Source organism: Psammomys obesus, unplaced genomic scaffold (genome assembly GCF_907164565.1).
Source record: "Psammomys obesus unplaced genomic scaffold, mPsaObe1.curated_primary_1811, whole genome shotgun sequence".
Taxonomy (NCBI): domain Eukaryota; kingdom Metazoa; phylum Chordata; class Mammalia; order Rodentia; family Muridae; genus Psammomys; species Psammomys obesus.
This window is the reverse complement of record NW_026596143.1, coordinates 5689424-5707791: the sequence shown is the minus strand read 5'-3', so window position 1 is coordinate 5707791 and position 18368 is coordinate 5689424. Positions and strand designations below refer to the sequence as shown.

The window sequence follows — 18368 nt, the reverse complement described above, 5'->3', positions numbered from 1 at the left end:
AGTATGATGTTGCATCAATGTTTTGTACTATATGGAACTTTATCCTGCAAACCTGTTCTCCTATGATCCCTAAACAACTGGCCTGCAGCTAAGTCTGGCCAATAGGAGCATTAGGGGTTGGGGAGTGAGAAGGAACCTGTCCCAGAGGAGCGCTAGGTTGTTAGTCTTCAAGAAGCCATGGCCCCTGTGCCTCAACAGCCCACAGTGGTTTGCTATAGTCCTTCCTTTTTATAGCCACCTCGTCCTTTTGCTCAGTCAAAAGGAGCCCTGTGCGACTGTGCCTCAACTAAAGCTCTATGGCCTGTCATACCTAGACAAACTTCTGCTTTCTCATCCGAGTATAAGTGACACAAGGGCCGTTTCTACTTTACTTCTGCAAACGACTTATCCCAAAAATGCATTGTAAATTTCCTCTTGTTCTCCTGCTTTCCTCACTTTCATAAAAGTGTTTATTTGTTACGCATCTAACCCTTGTCAGTACTATATTAGGCTTCTATTTTCCCTGCTGAGATTCACTTACTAGCATATTTCCCTTAGTCAGTCTGGTGAAACATGGAAACATAAAAAATGCATGCTTCCTGTTTGCATAAGAAATATAAAAAAAAGTTTTTAAGAAAGGACCATCAAATTACTTAAAATAAAAAAAACCCCTCAGTTTTAATCCTATACGCTATTATAATTCTTCTTTGAGATGTGAATTAAAACATATAGGACACTGTGATCCATGTAGCACAAAGATAGATTAAAAAAAAAATCGAAGAAAAATTTATCAGAGTAGAGTCAGAAAGATGGCTCAGTAGCTGAGGTGCTTGCCACTGAGCCTGAGGACCTAAGTTCAATCCCCTGTCCCACCTGGTGCAAGGCTGGCTCCTGTGCATTGTCCTCTCTAATTTACATGTATGTGGTCATGGCATATAATGCCTTCTCCCATGCACACACGTGCACACGGACACACATCAAATAAAGAAATAAATGTATAAGAGATTAATGTCATGTTAACACCCTCCCATGAAACACATCCTTCTTACTCAACTGCAGTCAACAGATATGGAGAGAGCTGTACTAAACTCAGAGAGGTACAACTATTGCCAAAGACATCAACTTTTTTGATGCTGCTTGGACATTAAACTAAAACTCTGCAGCTCAGAGAGGAACAAGATGAGCCTCAGGGGAGCTTCTGATGATGATGTAAATGTTAAGCCACTAGCTGAAATTCAAATTAGAGTATGATGCATGCCCGCAGTCACTGCAGAAGAAAGGAAGGAATAATTATTTCTGACTCGCTTAAGAGATTGGTGCTGAACTACTGACAAGTACACAGAAAGCCTAGTAATCAAAAAATTAGGCTCAATTACTAGCTCAAGGCAAACAAGAAAAGCAATTATTGTCTCTTCTGGTTTATTTATTGAACATAATCTGCATGATAATGATGATGATGATGATATAAAGAGTACTGTAGCTCTACTAAACATGGCAAGTAGCCTCATTGGAGGGCGGGATACATGGAGAGTGAGCACGAGTGCGAACAGGAAAGAGCAGATGAACGGGTGCTCATCTTGCTCAAGCTGAGGTAACTCTGGAGTCGTGTGAGCAGCAGGAGGAAGAGAAGATAGACATTCAGCTGTGGCAAACCAGGGGAATGAAAGGAGAGCCAGTGAATTAGTCACTTTCTCCACTGCTAGATCAGAGCATCTCCCAGAACTGGCTTAAGGAAGGGAGGGTTATGTGCTCACAGTTGAAGGCTACAGTTGCCACAGTGGTGAAGTCGTAGTGGCAGGAACTCCAGACAGCTGGCCACACTGCCTCCACAGTCAGGGCAGAGAGGGGGACACTGGTGCTCAGGCCCCTCTGTCCTTTTTATTCCACTTTGGACTCCAGCCCCAGGAATGGTGCTGCCCTCAGCCATCCACCCCAGTTAGCCCATCCTAGAAACTCCTTCATGGACACAACCAGGGGTTTGTCTTCTAGGTGATTCTGAATTCGGTCAAGTTGACAGTATTACCCAGAACGCTCTCTGTCTTAGTTAGGGTTTCTATTGCTGTGAAGAGACACCACAATCATGGCGACTCTTTTCAAAGAAAGCATTAAACTTGTCATTTCAGAAGTTTAGCATGGCGGGAGGCATGGTAGCATGCAGGCAGACATTGTGTTGGAGAAGTTGCTGAGAGTTTCATCTCCAGATTAGCAGCCAGTGAATGCCACATTGGCTGTGGCTTGAGCATCTGAGACCTCAAAGCTCAGTTCCTAGTGACACATTTCCTCCAACAAAACCACACCTACTCCAACAAGGCCATACCTCCTAATACCTTGTGGACCTATGGGGGCAATTTTCATCCAAACCACCACACTCTCCCTTCTGTTTTCTTCACTTCATGGCAATAGGCCTCTAAAGCAGTGGTTCTCAATTGGAGACCCCATTAGGGGTTGAACAACTCCTTCACAGGGGTCACCTAAGACCATCGGAAAACACAGATATTTACATTACGCTTCATGACAGTAGCAAAATTATAGTTATGAAACAGCAATGAAATTAATTTTATGTTGGGGGGTCACCGCAACAAGAAGAACTGTATTAAAGAGGGGAAGTATTAGGAAGGTTGAGAACCACTGTGTTAAAGAGAATCACCAACTCTGGCAAAAGGATATTTTTGCTTTTAGCTTTTTGAGACAGGATCTCACTATGCAGCCCAGGCTACTCTTCAACTTTTCGTTCTTCCCTGCCTCCTGAATGCTGAGATGATAGGCATGCCTAACATTTTTTTTTTTCAAGGCAGGCCCCATTACGTATCTCCTAAGTTGTTCTCACTTTCTATGTAAACTAGGATGGCCTTGAACTTTTGATCTTCCCGTCTCAGCCTTTAGTGTGTGTACTTGTTGGTTTGTGTGTCACCTTGACACAAGCTGGAGTCATCAGGAAGGAAGGAGCCTCAATTGAGGAAATGCCTCCATGAGATCCAGCTGTAAGGCATTTTCTCAATTAGAGATCAGTGGGGGAGGGCCCAGCCCGTGGTGGGTGGTGCCATCTTTGGGCTGGTGCACAAAGTTCTGTAAGAACACAGGCAGAGCAATCCATGGGAAGCAAGCCAGTATGTAGCACCCCTGCATGGCCTCAGCCTCAGTTCCTGCCACCAGGTTCCTGCCCTGCTTGTGTTCCTGTCCTGACTTGTGGGGACGCATAAGCTGCTCTTGGGTCATGGTGTTTTGTTGCATGGATAGAATCCCTAAGACAGTAGGCTAGGACGAAGGGCATGCACTGCAATACTTGAAAAGAAAAACGGTTGTTTTAAATATGTGTCGTGCACTGCTTTATACACATGAATGTGGGCACATTAGTAATCATGAAGTTACATACACAGAGGTGAAAGGAGAGAACACTGAGTAGTTTGTTAGATTTATCTTTAGCCTTTAAAATATTTAGTGCCTCAAGCCCTGTACATATTAGGAAGGGGGTTGCAAAGTTATTGACTGATCCTCAGCGGAAGCTCAGGAAGGCGTTTGAGAAATTTCTGTGTCTGGGGATTGAATAGACATGCCTAATGAGTGGATATACTTGAGAGAGGGTGGCTGTGTGATGGGGATTGATTAAGGGGCAAGGGCAGGGGATGTGGGCCCAGCAGTTATTTGAAGGACTGTTTTTGTAAAGTGTCCTGTCAGAGTTGCCTTTGAACTGGCTAGAGAGATGGGGTGCGTACAGAGGTACATGTGGCTAGTTGTAGTGTTCTGAGTTTAGCTTCGGGTAGCAGGATTCTTACCACGATGTCTCTTCAAACTGTCAGCTACTGCTTACAATGCCAGGAAAACGAAAGAACCCGATGGAGTGGTGTGGATAAGGCAAGAAAACTTGCAGGAAAAGCGCTTAAAAGTAGCAACAGATGTACAGATGGGATGATGTCACACCAGGCTGCTCTTCGTTCATCACTGCCTTTCTTAGAACGTTTTAATTCTCATTCTTGAGTGTTTTTGGTAGGGCTGAGTTTTTATAGGCTATGCTGCTTTATGGTAGGGACGTTTTGTTGTTGTTAAATAGGCCTCAAGTTTGGAAGATGCTTTGGGAAGCATGCCCCTCTTTCAGGTTAAGCTGTGCCATCTTTCTAAGCAGGCTGGATTTGCCATATTACCAGAATGCTAAAGTTGTCGCATATTTTTGTGGGAGTGCTTGAGAGTGTGTGCCCCACTATCTACTCATTTGTTCATACTCGTTCATTTATTTACTCGCTGGATTCAGGTCTGTAGTGTGGCCAGTGATCATTCTGGTCTTCAGCCATTGGCCAATCTGATTCCTGCTCCTCTTCTGGCTGTTTAGTTCTAGCTAAGTAAGCCGATCTTTGTGGCTGAAGTGCGGTGAATGATCCAAGTGCCTTCTGTTTTCTCCAGTTTGTGTGGGGATGATGAAAGATGCCCACGTACCCTGAGAAGGAGGGAGGGTACATAACACGTAAACACATAGTCAGCAATCCGGCATCATTTGCCAGCAGCAACTTTATCACTAATCATAATTTCCTTTACGGTGCACTTTTTCTTTTTCTTTTTTTTTTTAGTGCATAAGTTCTGTTCATCAGCAGCTGTTTAAAGGAGCTAATAAATGTACCAATATTCAGTAAATACAAAATAACCCAGAGAAACAAATTCTTGAACCCAAAGCTGTTAGCTGTCAGAGGCAGCAAAAGTGACTGTATAAACCAGTGAACATGTACAGTTAGTCCCATTTTTGGGGCCGGCCATAGTACAGCATCACATTGCTGTACTCAGCTCCACTCTTTTTTTTTCTTAATATAATTTTTAACATATTCACTTTTTATCCAGCTGTAGCCCTACCCTCATCCCCTCCCAATCCTTCCTTCCTCCCTCCCTCATCTCCTCCCATGCCCCTTCCCCAGTCCACTTATAGTGGAAAACCTCTTCCTCTTCCCTGGGACCCTAGCCTATCAGGTCTCCTCAGGAGTGTCTCTCATAGTCTTCCTCTGTGGCCTGGTCAGGTTGCCCCCCCTCAAGGGGAGGTGATCAAAGAGTTAGCCACTGAGCTCATGTCAGAGAAAGCTCCTGCTTCCCTTATTAGGGAGCCCATTTGGAGCCTGAGCTGCCAAGGGCTACCTCAGTGCAGGGGTCCGGGTTATCGCCATGAATGGACCTTGGTTGGAGTATCAGTCTCAGAAAAGATCCCTGGGCCCAGATTTTTTGGTTCTGTTTTTCTCCTTGTGGAGCTCCTGTCTCCTCCAGATCTTTCTATCTCTGCCTTCTTTCATAAGATTCCCTGCATTCTGCCCATAGTTTGGCTGTGAGCCTCAGTATCTGCTGGTAGAGTCTTTCAGAGGCTCTCTGTGGCAGGCTCCTGTCCTGTTCCTTGTTTTCACCTTCTTCTGATGCATATCCCATTTGCTGTTCTGAATGAAGATTGCAACTGCACTCTTGTAATAGACATTACCTTGGTGTTGAAGTTGAATTATTTTCTTTTCTTTTTTTTTTTTTTTCTTTTGTTGTTGTTAGCTGCTCCCTTTTAGAATGGTTTAGCATTGACACTGCTGTAAGTTGTGTTGTCCCCAGTGTGGGATTTGATTTCTGCAGTGGTTATGATTTTTACTATTTCTGAGTGTTTTCTGTCTTAAGCTTAGGCCTAGGAACAGTAGCTTATGGGGACAAAGTGACATTTAAAAAGTAGTTCTCTTGAGAATTTTAGCTTGGAACATTCAACAGAAGACTTACTTAGTGTGATAATGTTTGTGCTTAGGGACTTGGGGTTGTGCTGGGTATTGGGTATTTATCAGGAAAGTTACTGGGAAATGCTTTCTAAAATAGCAAATACGTAAAGTATTTTTGGTAAGTTAGATCCTTTAACTTTTCTTTCTATTAAAGTGACATCTCTCACTCAGAGAGGGGTTCTCCTATCCCTGCAGATGCCACAGAATTAAAAGGAGAGAACCAGGACCCTACACTTTCACAGTTAGCTTTTTTTTTTATTTTCTTTTTTCTTTTTTTTTTGGTGGGGAGGTCCTGGGTGTTGAACCTCCATTCTTGTGCATGCTAGGCACGATGTTCTTACCAGCGAGGTAAATTCTCAGCACTTGGTTTTGGAGTGGGTCATGCACTCCAGGCTGGCCTTGAACTCCTTCCTCCTTCCTCAGCCTCCCAAATTCTGGGATTATCAGTATGTGCTACCACATACAGCTATGTGTACTGCTTCTCACTAAACAAATATAAATAGCTCTGCTTAGATTCTGGAAGGTATTGTTTTGTTTTGATTTTGTTACTGGTGATGAGGGGTGCATCATCCCGTGTCCTTTCTAACATCAAGATCCTGTGGCAGCTCTCCGAGAGGCTGAGTACACTTGTAACGAGTAACAGGCTCGTTTCAGTCCCTTTCACATCACCAGCACAGCACGCACGGACCTTCGTAGTGTTCGCAGAAATCTTGGCGCGGCTGTTTTCACTTCTGGCTGCAATTCACTGACGTAGACAAGCAGAGGTAGCTCAACCTCTCTTCACTCTGTGAACACTGGCAGAGGCTTTGGGATTTAGTGTCCCTGTTCGGCTGCACACAGCAAGACTCCAGGGAGGGATTAGATTAGGTGGTAAGGAAATGAAAAAAAAAAAAAAAAAAAAAAAAGATAGATGGACAAATGGATTTTCTGGGATCGTGTAGTCTTGGCTCTCTGTTAAAGAAACCACAGCAGCCCAGAAGCTCAGTGGGTTTATGAGTTGAACAGAGAGGCGGGGTTATTGCATACAGCTGAACAAGGAGGGGAGATTATTGCATACAGAGAAACAAAGGTGTGGTGCTCCTGGGATCAAGGAGACAGGTTTAGCCAGTCTCAGTAGGAGCAGGCTCTGTTGGGGGGAGCAGTTATCCGGTTGCAAATATCTGAGGAGGGAAAGCTATGGGGGACATTTTCTGCAGACATCAACATGCACATGTGGACAAGAAGGGAAGACTGCCATTTTCCCGTGGGCCTGAGGCTGAGGTCCATAACATGGCCAAGCCAATGCCAAAAATATACATTCACTCAGGACCTCAGAAATTCAGGACTTCCTCCACTTCCCACACTGCTCTATAGTTTAGAGTTTCTGTTGTCTTCTGTGACCTGGAGTAAGAATCTTTCACGCAGTGGACAGCCTGTTGTCCGTGGATCGCCTCTCATGTGCTCTGTAAGGTTCTTCGACTTTCCAAATGCTAGGAGTCTTCAGCCTTTCAAGGGTTAGATAGGATCCGCCAGCCCTACAAACGCTGGGAGTCCAAGTGTGGCCAACACGCGTGGACACAGAGTGGCCACTATGGGCGGGCACAGGAGTTTAGCATTTTTCTCTGAGATGCATGGCCTCCATCTCCTGTTATAGCGTAGGTGGAAACTTGATGTTCCAAATCAATTGTCATGGGCTCATGTTCCCGTCATTGGCTGCCACCAGCCAGCAGCAACAGCTTTATTATGGTGAGTTGCCTTTATTCCCAGACTTTAAGTCATGTCCTCCTGTTTCTTTTTCTGTGTAAATAGTTATTAACCTCTGTGAACAATCACATCACACTCTTTTTCTAGACCCTGAATGTTACATTTCAAGTGTGTGGGTGACCATGCTTCTTGATGCTTAATATCAAATATAGCTAATGCCAACCAACGGTCACTCTTGCTGATGACTGAGAACACAAGCCCATTACCAAGAGAGAGGTATCTTTCTGACAAATTCTCTGTGTTCAGCATGTCTCCTCTGACTTAATCTAATGTCACCTATAAAGGTTTGAACATGTTTCTTCCTCCTCCTCCTCCTCTTTCTCCTCCTCCTCCTCCTTCTCTGGTTTGAGTCACTAGTGAGAAAAATGTATGTGCCACAGAGCTCAATAGCACTGCTCAGTGTGTCACTGGGTTGAGTCGGGGACCACACGCTGCAGAAGCAGTGACCAGGAAAGAATGCGTGAGCAACATTGCCACAGTAGCCACAGAATGCAAAGCTGGTTATGTCTCAGTTCTCTCATTAGCCTGCAGCACGTAGGAGATTCTGCACTCGATGGCGAGCAGACCCACCAGATTCTGGGCGGTACAGGGACCTCCTTGCGTGTCCACGCCAACAGCATGTGGTGCCTCTTCTCAGGAAGGCTTCACCATGCTCGTACTTCTCAGTCACCTGGGTATGAGATATCTGCTGCCTCCAAACACTGGCTCCTCCGCTTTGGGTTTTATCTTGCAGTGAAGTTGGGTTTGGACCCCACAGAGTTAACGGGGCCCTTGGACTGGTGGCTTGGAGGTACAGGGTGACCCACAGGACTCCCATCCTGCCTCCATATGAGCTAGGTAGGTTGTGAGTAAGCCGTTGCCACATCCAGTCTCACCAGTTTGGACTAAAAGCCTTTCTGAGTGCCTGATTTCTCACTGATGTACTGTTGACATCAAAGAGTTTGTATTTGTTTGAGGGCACTTGCACTTATGGTATGTAACTCATTTTTATGAGCCCACCAGATACTATGTTTTATACTGCTGTAGTTATTTGGTACATTTTCGTACCCCAGTAGGAGATAGAAGAGGGAGTTTTTTTTCCCTTTGTGTGTGTCTGTAGTTTGGTTTTGTTATTTCCTTACATTAATGTTTAAAAACTTCAGGCCACTGTTCACAGTATCATTGTCAGGAGCATTTGGAAATTCTATATGGTGATAAAGTATTAATTTTTCACCCTTAGTCACAGAAATTAGTTTTTCCTGAGTGGATCTCTACCCATGTGGTCAGGAAATAACTGCTGGCCACATCCATCATGTCTAGCTGCATATTACCATATATCAAAGATTTTCCAATTAATCCTATGGAAGCCAGAGTCACTCCTAATTATCAGCTTCTTATGGCTCTCTATTTTTCGATGTACTTGTTAATTCCTGCCTATCCCTGCTGCAGTCTGTAAGCTAGGGCTATTATCAGTGCTTTTGTCTTAAAAAACCTCCTGTCTGCCATTGTGACGAAGATTGATCAACTGCACTCTGTTGAAATCAATCATTTTGGATTAAAAAAAAATCTATTCTGCATATTTCTTAAGGCTACTCTTGCATGACTCCTCCCCACTTAACCTGATCAATCAGTCTGACAGCTTTCTCCATTGTGGCTTCCTTCTTGCTCTCTCTCTCTTTCTTGTCTGTCTATCTTGACGTCTTTATTTCTCCTGCTATATTGTAGACAACAGTTCTGGAATGGAGAGCAGAAGTCAGTAGAATAATGACTCTTTTTAAATCTGCCTGAGAGCTCCGTCCATTTCCTATACCTTTATTATAGAATGAAAAAGACAATCATATATTTGGTGATTCTTTGCTTGGTTAAAGTTTTGGGGTGCAGGCTTCACAATTGGCTTCTGGGCACTTTGGAGGGGCACTGACACATGTACTTACTTATAGCATCAGACTCCTCTGTATTATGATCTTCTTCTGAGACACCAAGCTTCCTTTGGATATATTCATCCATATTTTATTTTCTCCTTCTAGGTACTGACTTTAACATAGACAGCCTACCCCTGCCTCGGAAAGCCCATCACGACTGGGCCCTTTTCCATGAAGAATCTCCTAAGAACAATTATAAGCTCTTCCATGAGCCAGTCATCACCTTATTCAACCACACAGCCACATTCAGTAGGCATTCCCACCTGCCGCTGACTACTCAGTACTTGGAAGGTGTGGAAGCCCTGACGTCACTCAGATACCTTGTTCCTTTGCAGTCTAAAAATAAGCTGAGACAAAAGCTTGCTCCCCTGGTGTACGTACAGTCTGACTGTGATCCACCATCAGACCGGGACAGCTATGTTCGTGAGCTGATGGCTTACATTGAAGTTGACTCCTATGGCGAGTGTTTACAAAACAAAGCCCTTCCCCAGGGGCTGAAAAATTCTGCCTCCATGGATGCTGATGGCTTCTACAGGATCATCGCCCAGTACAAGTTCATGCTTGCTTTTGAGAATGCAGTCTGTGATGACTACATCACAGAGAAGTTCTGGAGACCGCTGAAACTGGGGGTGGTGCCTGTGTATTATGGGTCCCCCACCGTCGCAGACTGGCTTCCAAGTAACAGAAGTACCATTCTTGTATCTGAGTTTTCTCACCCCAAAGAACTGGCAAGTTTCATTAGACAACTGGATGATGATGACAGGTTGTATGAGGCCTATGTAGAATGGAAGCTGAAGGGTGAGATCTCTAACCAGCGACTACTGACAGCTCTCCGGGAACGGAAGTGGGGAGTGCAAGACATTAGCCAAGACAACTACATCGATACATTTGAGTGTATGGTGTGCCGCAGGGTGTGGGCAAATAGTAGGCTACGGGAGCAGGTGAGTGAATGGGAGTTTGGCGTCAGGGAGAAGGTTGTCTGCAATTCTGTGTGTGTGGTGCTGGCCTTCTGTGGCTGTTGCCTGCCACCCTTCTCCATTCCTGGCACAGAAGCGGGCCACACAAGAAGGTGGAGGCTCCCTGTACCATTCGAGGACACTGGCAGGCTTACAATTCAAGGACCTCGGAAGCTTTTCAGCTCTCGTTTCTTCTAATGGATGCTTTTCCTACAGGTGTTGGGCATTGGCACAGGGGGCTGCAGAAAAAGGGAGAAGGTCCCCAAATCTAAAACTTAAGAGGTCTGCCTACCATGTGCATGAGCAGCCCTGTGACCTCTCCATCAATACTGTCATTAAGGAGCCTGTGATTTTTGCCAACCCCATTTACTCAGGCCCACAGCCTGCTGCCAGAAGGCTCATTTTGCATGTGCAGTTAGCTATCTCTGTCTCCTTTCTTGGTCTTATTCTCTCTGACATGTACTCATGCTTACTAATATAATTTAATTATCCTACTTCTTAACGCTTGGCGTTAGAGGTATTTCAGATTTGAAGTTTTTCAAAATTTAAATTATTTACATAGACTTTACAATTTGGACATTTCTAATCCCCAAATCCCAAACCTGAAATGCTCTAAACTTAGAAAGTTTTGAACGTCAGTTTGTTTCTCAAAAAAGAAAACAGAAAACAGGACAGGAGCTTACCACAGAGGGCCTCTGAAAGACTCTACCCAGCAGTGTATAAAAGCAGATGCTGAGACTCAGAGCCAAACTTTGGGCAGAGTGCAGGGAATCTTGTGAAAGAACGGGGAGATAGTAAGATTGGGAGAGGACAGGAGCTCCACAATGAGAGCAACAGAACCAAAATATCTGGGCCCAGGGGTCTTTTCTGAGACTGATGCCCCAACCAAGGACCATTCATGGATATAACCTAGAACCTCACATACTACTTTCTGTAACCCATTATAACTTTTTCTGACATCTTATCTAAATTCCACAAAGGCAAATGATTTATTTAAATTTTTGTTTTAGCTATCACATATAGAATTACTTTTATGTATTATTTGGGTACTATGTGGGACTTTCATATACTAAATATGTATACATGTACATACATACATATGTTTAGACAAATTTAAAAAATTTGAGGTATCATTTTCTTAATTTTAATAATTAGAAATTTAGAATATTAACTGATTTTTATATACTAAATTTTAAGTCATAAAATCACTTGCTTTATTCTGAGCACCCTTGTCAGCAACAAAACACTAAATATTACATCATTCTCAGAGACTGTATCTTACTCTCTAATGACTTCCTTTATGATCAATTTATAGGGCCATATCACAGAAAAAGCAAGATACAGCACACACACACACACACACACACACACACACACACACACACACTCACACACACAATGTAGAAACACATGGGAGCACTGACTACAATAATTGCCCTTGCTGTGACAATTTTTTTTTCTCAGAATACATCAAGTCAGAAAACAGAATTTACAGAGGTAAAAATTTGCCTTTTAAGACATAGATCATAGTCACAGAAAACAGAAGGAATTTTGAAAACCCTCACTGTTCCTCTGTGCCACAGAAACCATACTAGCAAGATTATTGAGGATTGGATATGAGATATATCCAATTATTATTATTATTATTATTATTTTTTTTATTTTTCTTTTTAGTTACATTTTGTTAACTCTGTGTCCCAGCTGTATCCCGCTCCCTCATTCCCTCCCCAACCCCACACTCCCTCCCTGGTCTCCTCCCTGCCCCTTTCCAAGTCCCCTGATAGGGGAGGACCTCCTCCCCTTTCACCTGACCCTGTTTTATGAGGTATCTTCAGGGCTGGCTGCAAAGTCCTCCTCTGTGGCCTAACAGACTGCTCCTCCCCTGGGGGGGGGGTGTCAAACAGCCTGCCCTTGAGATCCTGTTAGAAATAGTCCGTGTTCCCCTTACTTTGGAAAACTACTTGGTTACTGAGCTACCACAGGCCACATCTGAGCAGAAGTTCTAGGTTATATCCATAGATGGTCCTTGGTTGAGTGTCAGTCTTGACAAATGGGATGTGCATTGAACGTATGACAGGAGTCTACCACAAAAGGCATCTGAAAGACTCTACCTAGCAGTGTTTCAAAGCAGACACTAAGACTCATAACCAAACCCTCGGCAGAGTGCAGGGAATCATATGAAAGAAGGGAAGTTAGTATGATATGGAAAGGATAGGAGCTCTACAAGGACCAATTATTATTATTAAAAAGCATCTATTTTATAATATTTTATTAATTTTTTTGAGAATTTCATCCGTGTATTTTGATCATACTCGCCCATCCCTTCCCCCTTTTAAAATTTATTTAATTTTATTAATTACAGTTTATTTACTTTGTATCCCAGCTGTAGCCCCTCCCAAGTCTACTGAAGGGGGCATCTTTCTCCTCTTCCAGCTGACCCTAGCCTATCAGGTCTCCTCAGGACTGGCTGTATTGTCTTCCTCTGTGGCCTGGTACGGCTGCTTCCCCCTTAGGGGGAGGTGATCAAAGAGCCAGCCACTGAGTTCATGTCAGAGACAGTCCCTCTTCCCCTTACTAGGGTACCCACTTGGAGACTGAGCTGCCATGGGCTACATCTGTGCATGGGTTCTAGATTATCTCTATGCATGGTCCTTGATTGGAATATCAGTCTCAGAAAAGACCCCAGTGGCCAGATTTTTTTCATTCTGTTGCTCTCCTTGTGGAGCTCCTATCCGCTCTGGGTATTTCTATCTCCCCATTCTTTCATAAGATTCCCTGCATTCTGCAAAAAGTTTGGCTATGAGCCTCAGCATCTGCTTTGATACCCTGATGGGAGGAGTCTTTCAGAGGCCTTCTGTGGAAGGCTCCTGTCCTGTTCCCTGTTTTCTCCCTCTTCTGATGTCCATCCCATTTGCCTTTCTGAGTGAGGATTGATCATCTTACCCAGGGCCGCCCTCCTTGTTTAGCTTTTTTAGGTGTACCAATTATAGGTGTACCTATATTATATGTCTAATATCCACTCCTTCCCTTAATTCCCCTGCCTTCCTACCCTCCAACTTCACATTATCTCCTTTTTTTTTAACTTATTAAGTCTAATTTGCACAGCCCATGTGCTTATGAGTATATGGCCATCTACCTGAGCATGGTCAACCTACCCAAAGCCACACCATTAAATAAAGTTGATACCATGCCACTCCTCTCCCCCATCAGAAGCCATCAGTTGTCCATAGAACCTTAGTTAGGGTTGGGGGTTCATGAACTCACATAAAAAGCTTGTCATGGCCATGCACATGCCTATATTTCTATTGATGTAGAAAGTGCAGACAAGATTCTTGCTGGGGCTTGCTGACTGCTAGCATGGGTCCAGGTTCATGAGAGACCCTGTCTCAAGGGAATAAAGCTGAAAGTGACAGATGGAATACTGGCCACCCCCCACTCAGCTCTTCACATCCTCGTGCCTGGACCCATACCACAATCACCTGGTGGGCATTTGCATCTAACATGGGGACAACACACACACACACACACACACACACACACACACACACACACACACGCCCATGTTTGTACCAAAGAGTCAAGCCATTATCAAACACTGAAATTTCTAGCTCTTTGATCTTGTACTACCCAGACTCTACCAGAATCATGAGAAACACCTAATTTATAGTATTCTGCTACAACAGCCTAAATACACTAAGGCACAAGGTAGGATATTAAACAAGGTCTATGTACAAGAAAAACGGCAGCACTAATTTGTGAACTGAATAAAACTGAAGTATACAAAATTGGTAAAATTAGTTTTTTCTATATTCTAGAAATAAACTACTAGAAAAACAAATTGTTTAAAATTGTTATGCTACTATAATACCATAAAATATGAACTAATTAGAGTTGTCTGGCCATTTAAAAATAACACACCCCAGAAGTGAAAAATACTGTTCAGAGAAGCTGTGCAGACAAATCAATGACGAAAACAATGATGCCCAAGAATTTTGTCAATATTGTTATCAGTTCTAAAATTGATAGGGATTTAACATCATCTCAGTAGAAAGCCCATTAAGTATTTTTGTAGCAGCTGACAAGTGAATGTAAAAAGCATACATGGAAAAGTAGGCGACCTAAACTGACATGAAACTTGCAGGTGAATGGGCAGAGCTGGAAATAATTCTTAGTGAGATGACCCAGACTCAGAAGGACAAACATGGCATGTTTTCTTACACTGGTGGAGTTAGCTTTGAATCTTTAGATGTCTTTGGAATATCCATAAGGGCCAAGAAACTGGTAAGAAGCTTGGGGAGAGGGCTTTAAGGGAAGGGACATAGACAATATGAAGGGGATGGGAAGTAAGGGGGCAAGAAGGAGTAAGTGGGATAGGAAGGGTAGAAGAGGGATTATGGGGAAGGATAGCTAACACTAAAGACTTTTGAAAAAGTTATATGGAAACCTACTATAGAATATATATGTATATATGTATATATATATATATATACATACATATATGTATATATGATATACTCTTTAATGAGAAGACAATCCCCTCCTAGACCCCTTAGGCTACCAAAAGCCAATGCCAGAATTGAGTTACCTTTGGAGTTATTAGTCCCATGGACTCTGCCCCATAATGTTATAGGCTATTGCCATTGCTCTTGAGTGTTCTCCAGATCTTGGGTAAGTATCTTGCTGAAGGCACCATGTAAGAAAGCCATAGAATATGAAGAAGCCAAGCTAGTTCTACCTTGAAGCTTCATTTGTATCGGCACATGCTGTGCATGCTACTTGAGGAAAAAAGGAGTCATCAGTCTTAGCTAGCTGTGAATTATGTAGGCTTCAGAATTGACTGGCCTGGGGCAACAGTGGCAGTTATGGGAGTAGCCAACCACTCTTATTTATTTATCTATCTATCTATCTATCTATCTATCTATCTATCTATCTATCTATCTACTTATTTATTTATTTATCTATCTATCTATCTATCTATTTATTTATTTATTTTTCTATCTATTTATTTATTTCTCTATTTATTTATTTCTCTATTTATTTATTTTACCAGAGAGATATAATCTTTATTTAATTAAAATGATAACAGAATATGCCTTCAAGTGCTCACACCAGTGTTAAAACAAACAAACAAACAAACAAATTTGGATATAATGGCAAAATTCAATAGGTAGCATGATCTTTCTCATTTCCTAAGGGAACTGATAATTGATTAAAAACTATAAAAGGACACAGGCTCCCTCCAAAGGCTGAGTTTCTTTTATCACTATTTGAATAGACTTTCTTAAAGTGTCATTTTTTTAAAAATTTATTTTATTTTTTAAAATTAATTACACTTTATTCACTTTGTGTCCCCCCATAAACCCTTCCCACCTCCCCTCCCTATCCCACCCTCCCACCCCCTTCTTCACGCATGCCCTTCCCCAAGTCCACTGATAGGGGAGGTCCTCCTCTCCTTCCTTCTGATCTTAGTCTATCAGATTTCATCAGGAGTGGCTGCATTGTCTTCTTCTGTGGCCTGGTAAGGCTGCTCCCCCTCAGGGGGAGGTGATCAAAGAGCAGGCCAATCAGATTATGTCAGAGGCAGTCCCTCTTCCATTGCTATGGAACCCACTTGAACACTGAAGTGCCATGGGCTACATCTGTGCAGGGGTTCTAGGTTATCTCCATGCCTGGTACTTGGTTGGAGTATGAGTCTCTGGGAAGACCCCTGTGTTCAAATTTCTGGTTCTGTTGCTTTCCTTGTGGAGTTCCTGTCCTCTCCAGATCTTACTATTTCCCACTTCTTACATAAGTGGGTATGCACATGCCCAACAGTTGGCCATAAGTCTCAGCATCTGCTTTGATAGTCTGCAGGGCAGAGCCTTTCAGAGGCCCTCTGTGGTGGGTTTCTAGTTTGTTTCCTGTTTTTAATTAAATTTTTATTTTTTTACATTAATTACATTTTATTCAATTTGTATCCCAGTTGTAGCCCCCTCTCTCATTCCGTCCCACTCCCGTCCTTCCTCCCTCATCTCCTCCCATGCCCTTCTCCAAGTCCACTGATAGGAGAGGTCCACCTACTCTTCCATATGACCCTACCTCATCAGGTCTCATCAGGACTGGCTGCAATGTCCTCCTCTGTGGCCTGGCAAGGCTGCTTTGCCCTCCGGGGTAGGGGTGGTCAAAGAACCAGCCACTGAGTTCATGTCAGAGACAGTCCCTCTTCCCCTTACTAGGGAACCCACTTAGCCAACCACTTTTTAAATTATATTTAAGGCTTTCTTCATAAGATAGCACTCATACCTGGTACCGTTAAAAGGGCCAAGAACCTGTGATATGGCTATATAGAGCCCAGGCCTAGGGCAGAACCTGTTGTTGTCTTGCTAAATGGTATAGTATTAAACCCAAGTCCTAATGACTCACCATTATGCCCATATGATTGGTGTATCCCTCTACCTTATTAGAGAAGCTTCTTTTTGTAGTTTCTGACAATTCACACAGATATGCATACCTGCTCAAGGTGTGGAGATTAGGAGCGTATCCGAAACTATGAATGGGATGCATATATCACACTTTCCTCCCAAGGCGCAGGGAGTGTTGTAGAAGAGGGAAGAGAAGGACAGTAAGAACCAGAGGCAATGGTTAGGCTTGGGGTTAGGATTGAAATAGTGTTTTCTGGGCACAGCAGGGCAGCTACACGTATGAACTGGCAGATACAAACACATATAAGACTTGTGCCAGCTCAAGACAGACAAATTTCAGCGTGGAGTAGGGTAGTGGTCAGTAAGTCCCACCACTAGCTGATGCTCTATGGACAATTAGTTGCTAGGAGAGGAAGAGTAAGTTTTTTTTTTTTTTTAATAAGGGTGTGGCTCCTGGTAGGTGGGGCCATACCTCAGTGGATGGCCACTCACCCAGCAGTGATTGGGAGGCCCATATTGATCTGGATGGATTATTTAAAAAAAGAAATAAAAGAAATCATGAGGTGGGGGATATGGTGGTAGGGGTGGATCTGGAAGAAGTTGGGAAAGGACTAGGGAGTGCTTTCCAAACTGACATCATAAATGGAATGTCTTCTGTCACAGGGATCATAATCACCGGGTAAAAGCCTATTCTGGCTCTTCCAGCTCCCATAGCTTTTGGACCACCATGCTCAATATTACTCCAAGGAAGCTTTGACATCTCTATTTACAGTAGGTTGTCATCACGTCCAACTTTCAAGGAGCCATTCAACATGTCACAAGAAACTGCTTCAGTTATTCTTGCTACAGCATTGAATTTCATGAGTGTGTCCCTCCAGGTCTGTCAAAGCTAGTCTATGTACCTCTCACCTCAGCCCACACACCTCAAGACAGGCTCCATATGTTTTCCCTGTTCTTGCCAGCACAGCCTACTCAGGTCTGTTCGAGAATTCTTGAGGATTACACAGGCTCTCTCTTCTCAGAGCTGGTGATGGGTGGTTGCTACCTGTGTTAATATTGGGGGCTCTTGATCACAGATGCAGAGGGAGCATTTGCTGTCATCAGGTGAAGAATGCTCTGTAAGACTACTTCATTGGGTCTGCCCAGAAAGCAAAAATGGAAGCAGAGTCTTAAGGACTCTGGTTTTATTAGGGAGTCCAACCCCAGAGAGCAGGAGAGGAAGAAGTGAATGAAACAGAGAAGGAAGGGGGAGTAGTTACAAGGATGTGACAGGGCTTTTCTATTTGCTTCACTGGCTATGCCTTATCCATGAAGACACATACCCAACATCTCAGGACCGTTTCTTCAGAGTAGGAAGGGAATATATTTTATGTTCTTTTGTTAAAGAATAAGTGGCCCGCAGATCCCAACTCTTCTTTTGTATTGGGTTGGGATATGGTTATAAGGCGTTCCATGACTTCTGTGGTTAACTTTGCCAGAGGACAGGAGAGTCACACAGAGGGAGGTGAGGTATGCATTTGATCACAGCCCTGCTCACTGGCAAGGAGAGACAGCTGAGCTCTTCAAGCACATCTGTCATATCACTGTGATGCATCCCTGATGCAGACTGTGTAGGGCAAAGGCTTATTTTAGCTCATGGTTTCAGTCCACAGTCCTTGAGCTTGTCTTCTT

At 43.4% G+C, this 18368-nt stretch overlaps 1 protein-coding gene across 1 annotated transcript in view; it reads left to right on the top strand.

Annotated features, from left to right (window-relative positions):
* Positions 1-18368, top strand: part of Fut10 (fucosyltransferase 10) — a 74915-nt gene that overhangs the window by 45293 nt on the left and 11254 nt on the right. The window contains exon 4 of the mRNA XM_055593291.1: positions 9446-10281. Coding sequence (XP_055449266.1) covers positions 9446-10281 — 836 coding nt within the window. The remainder of the gene's footprint in view (positions 1-9445; positions 10282-18368) is intronic.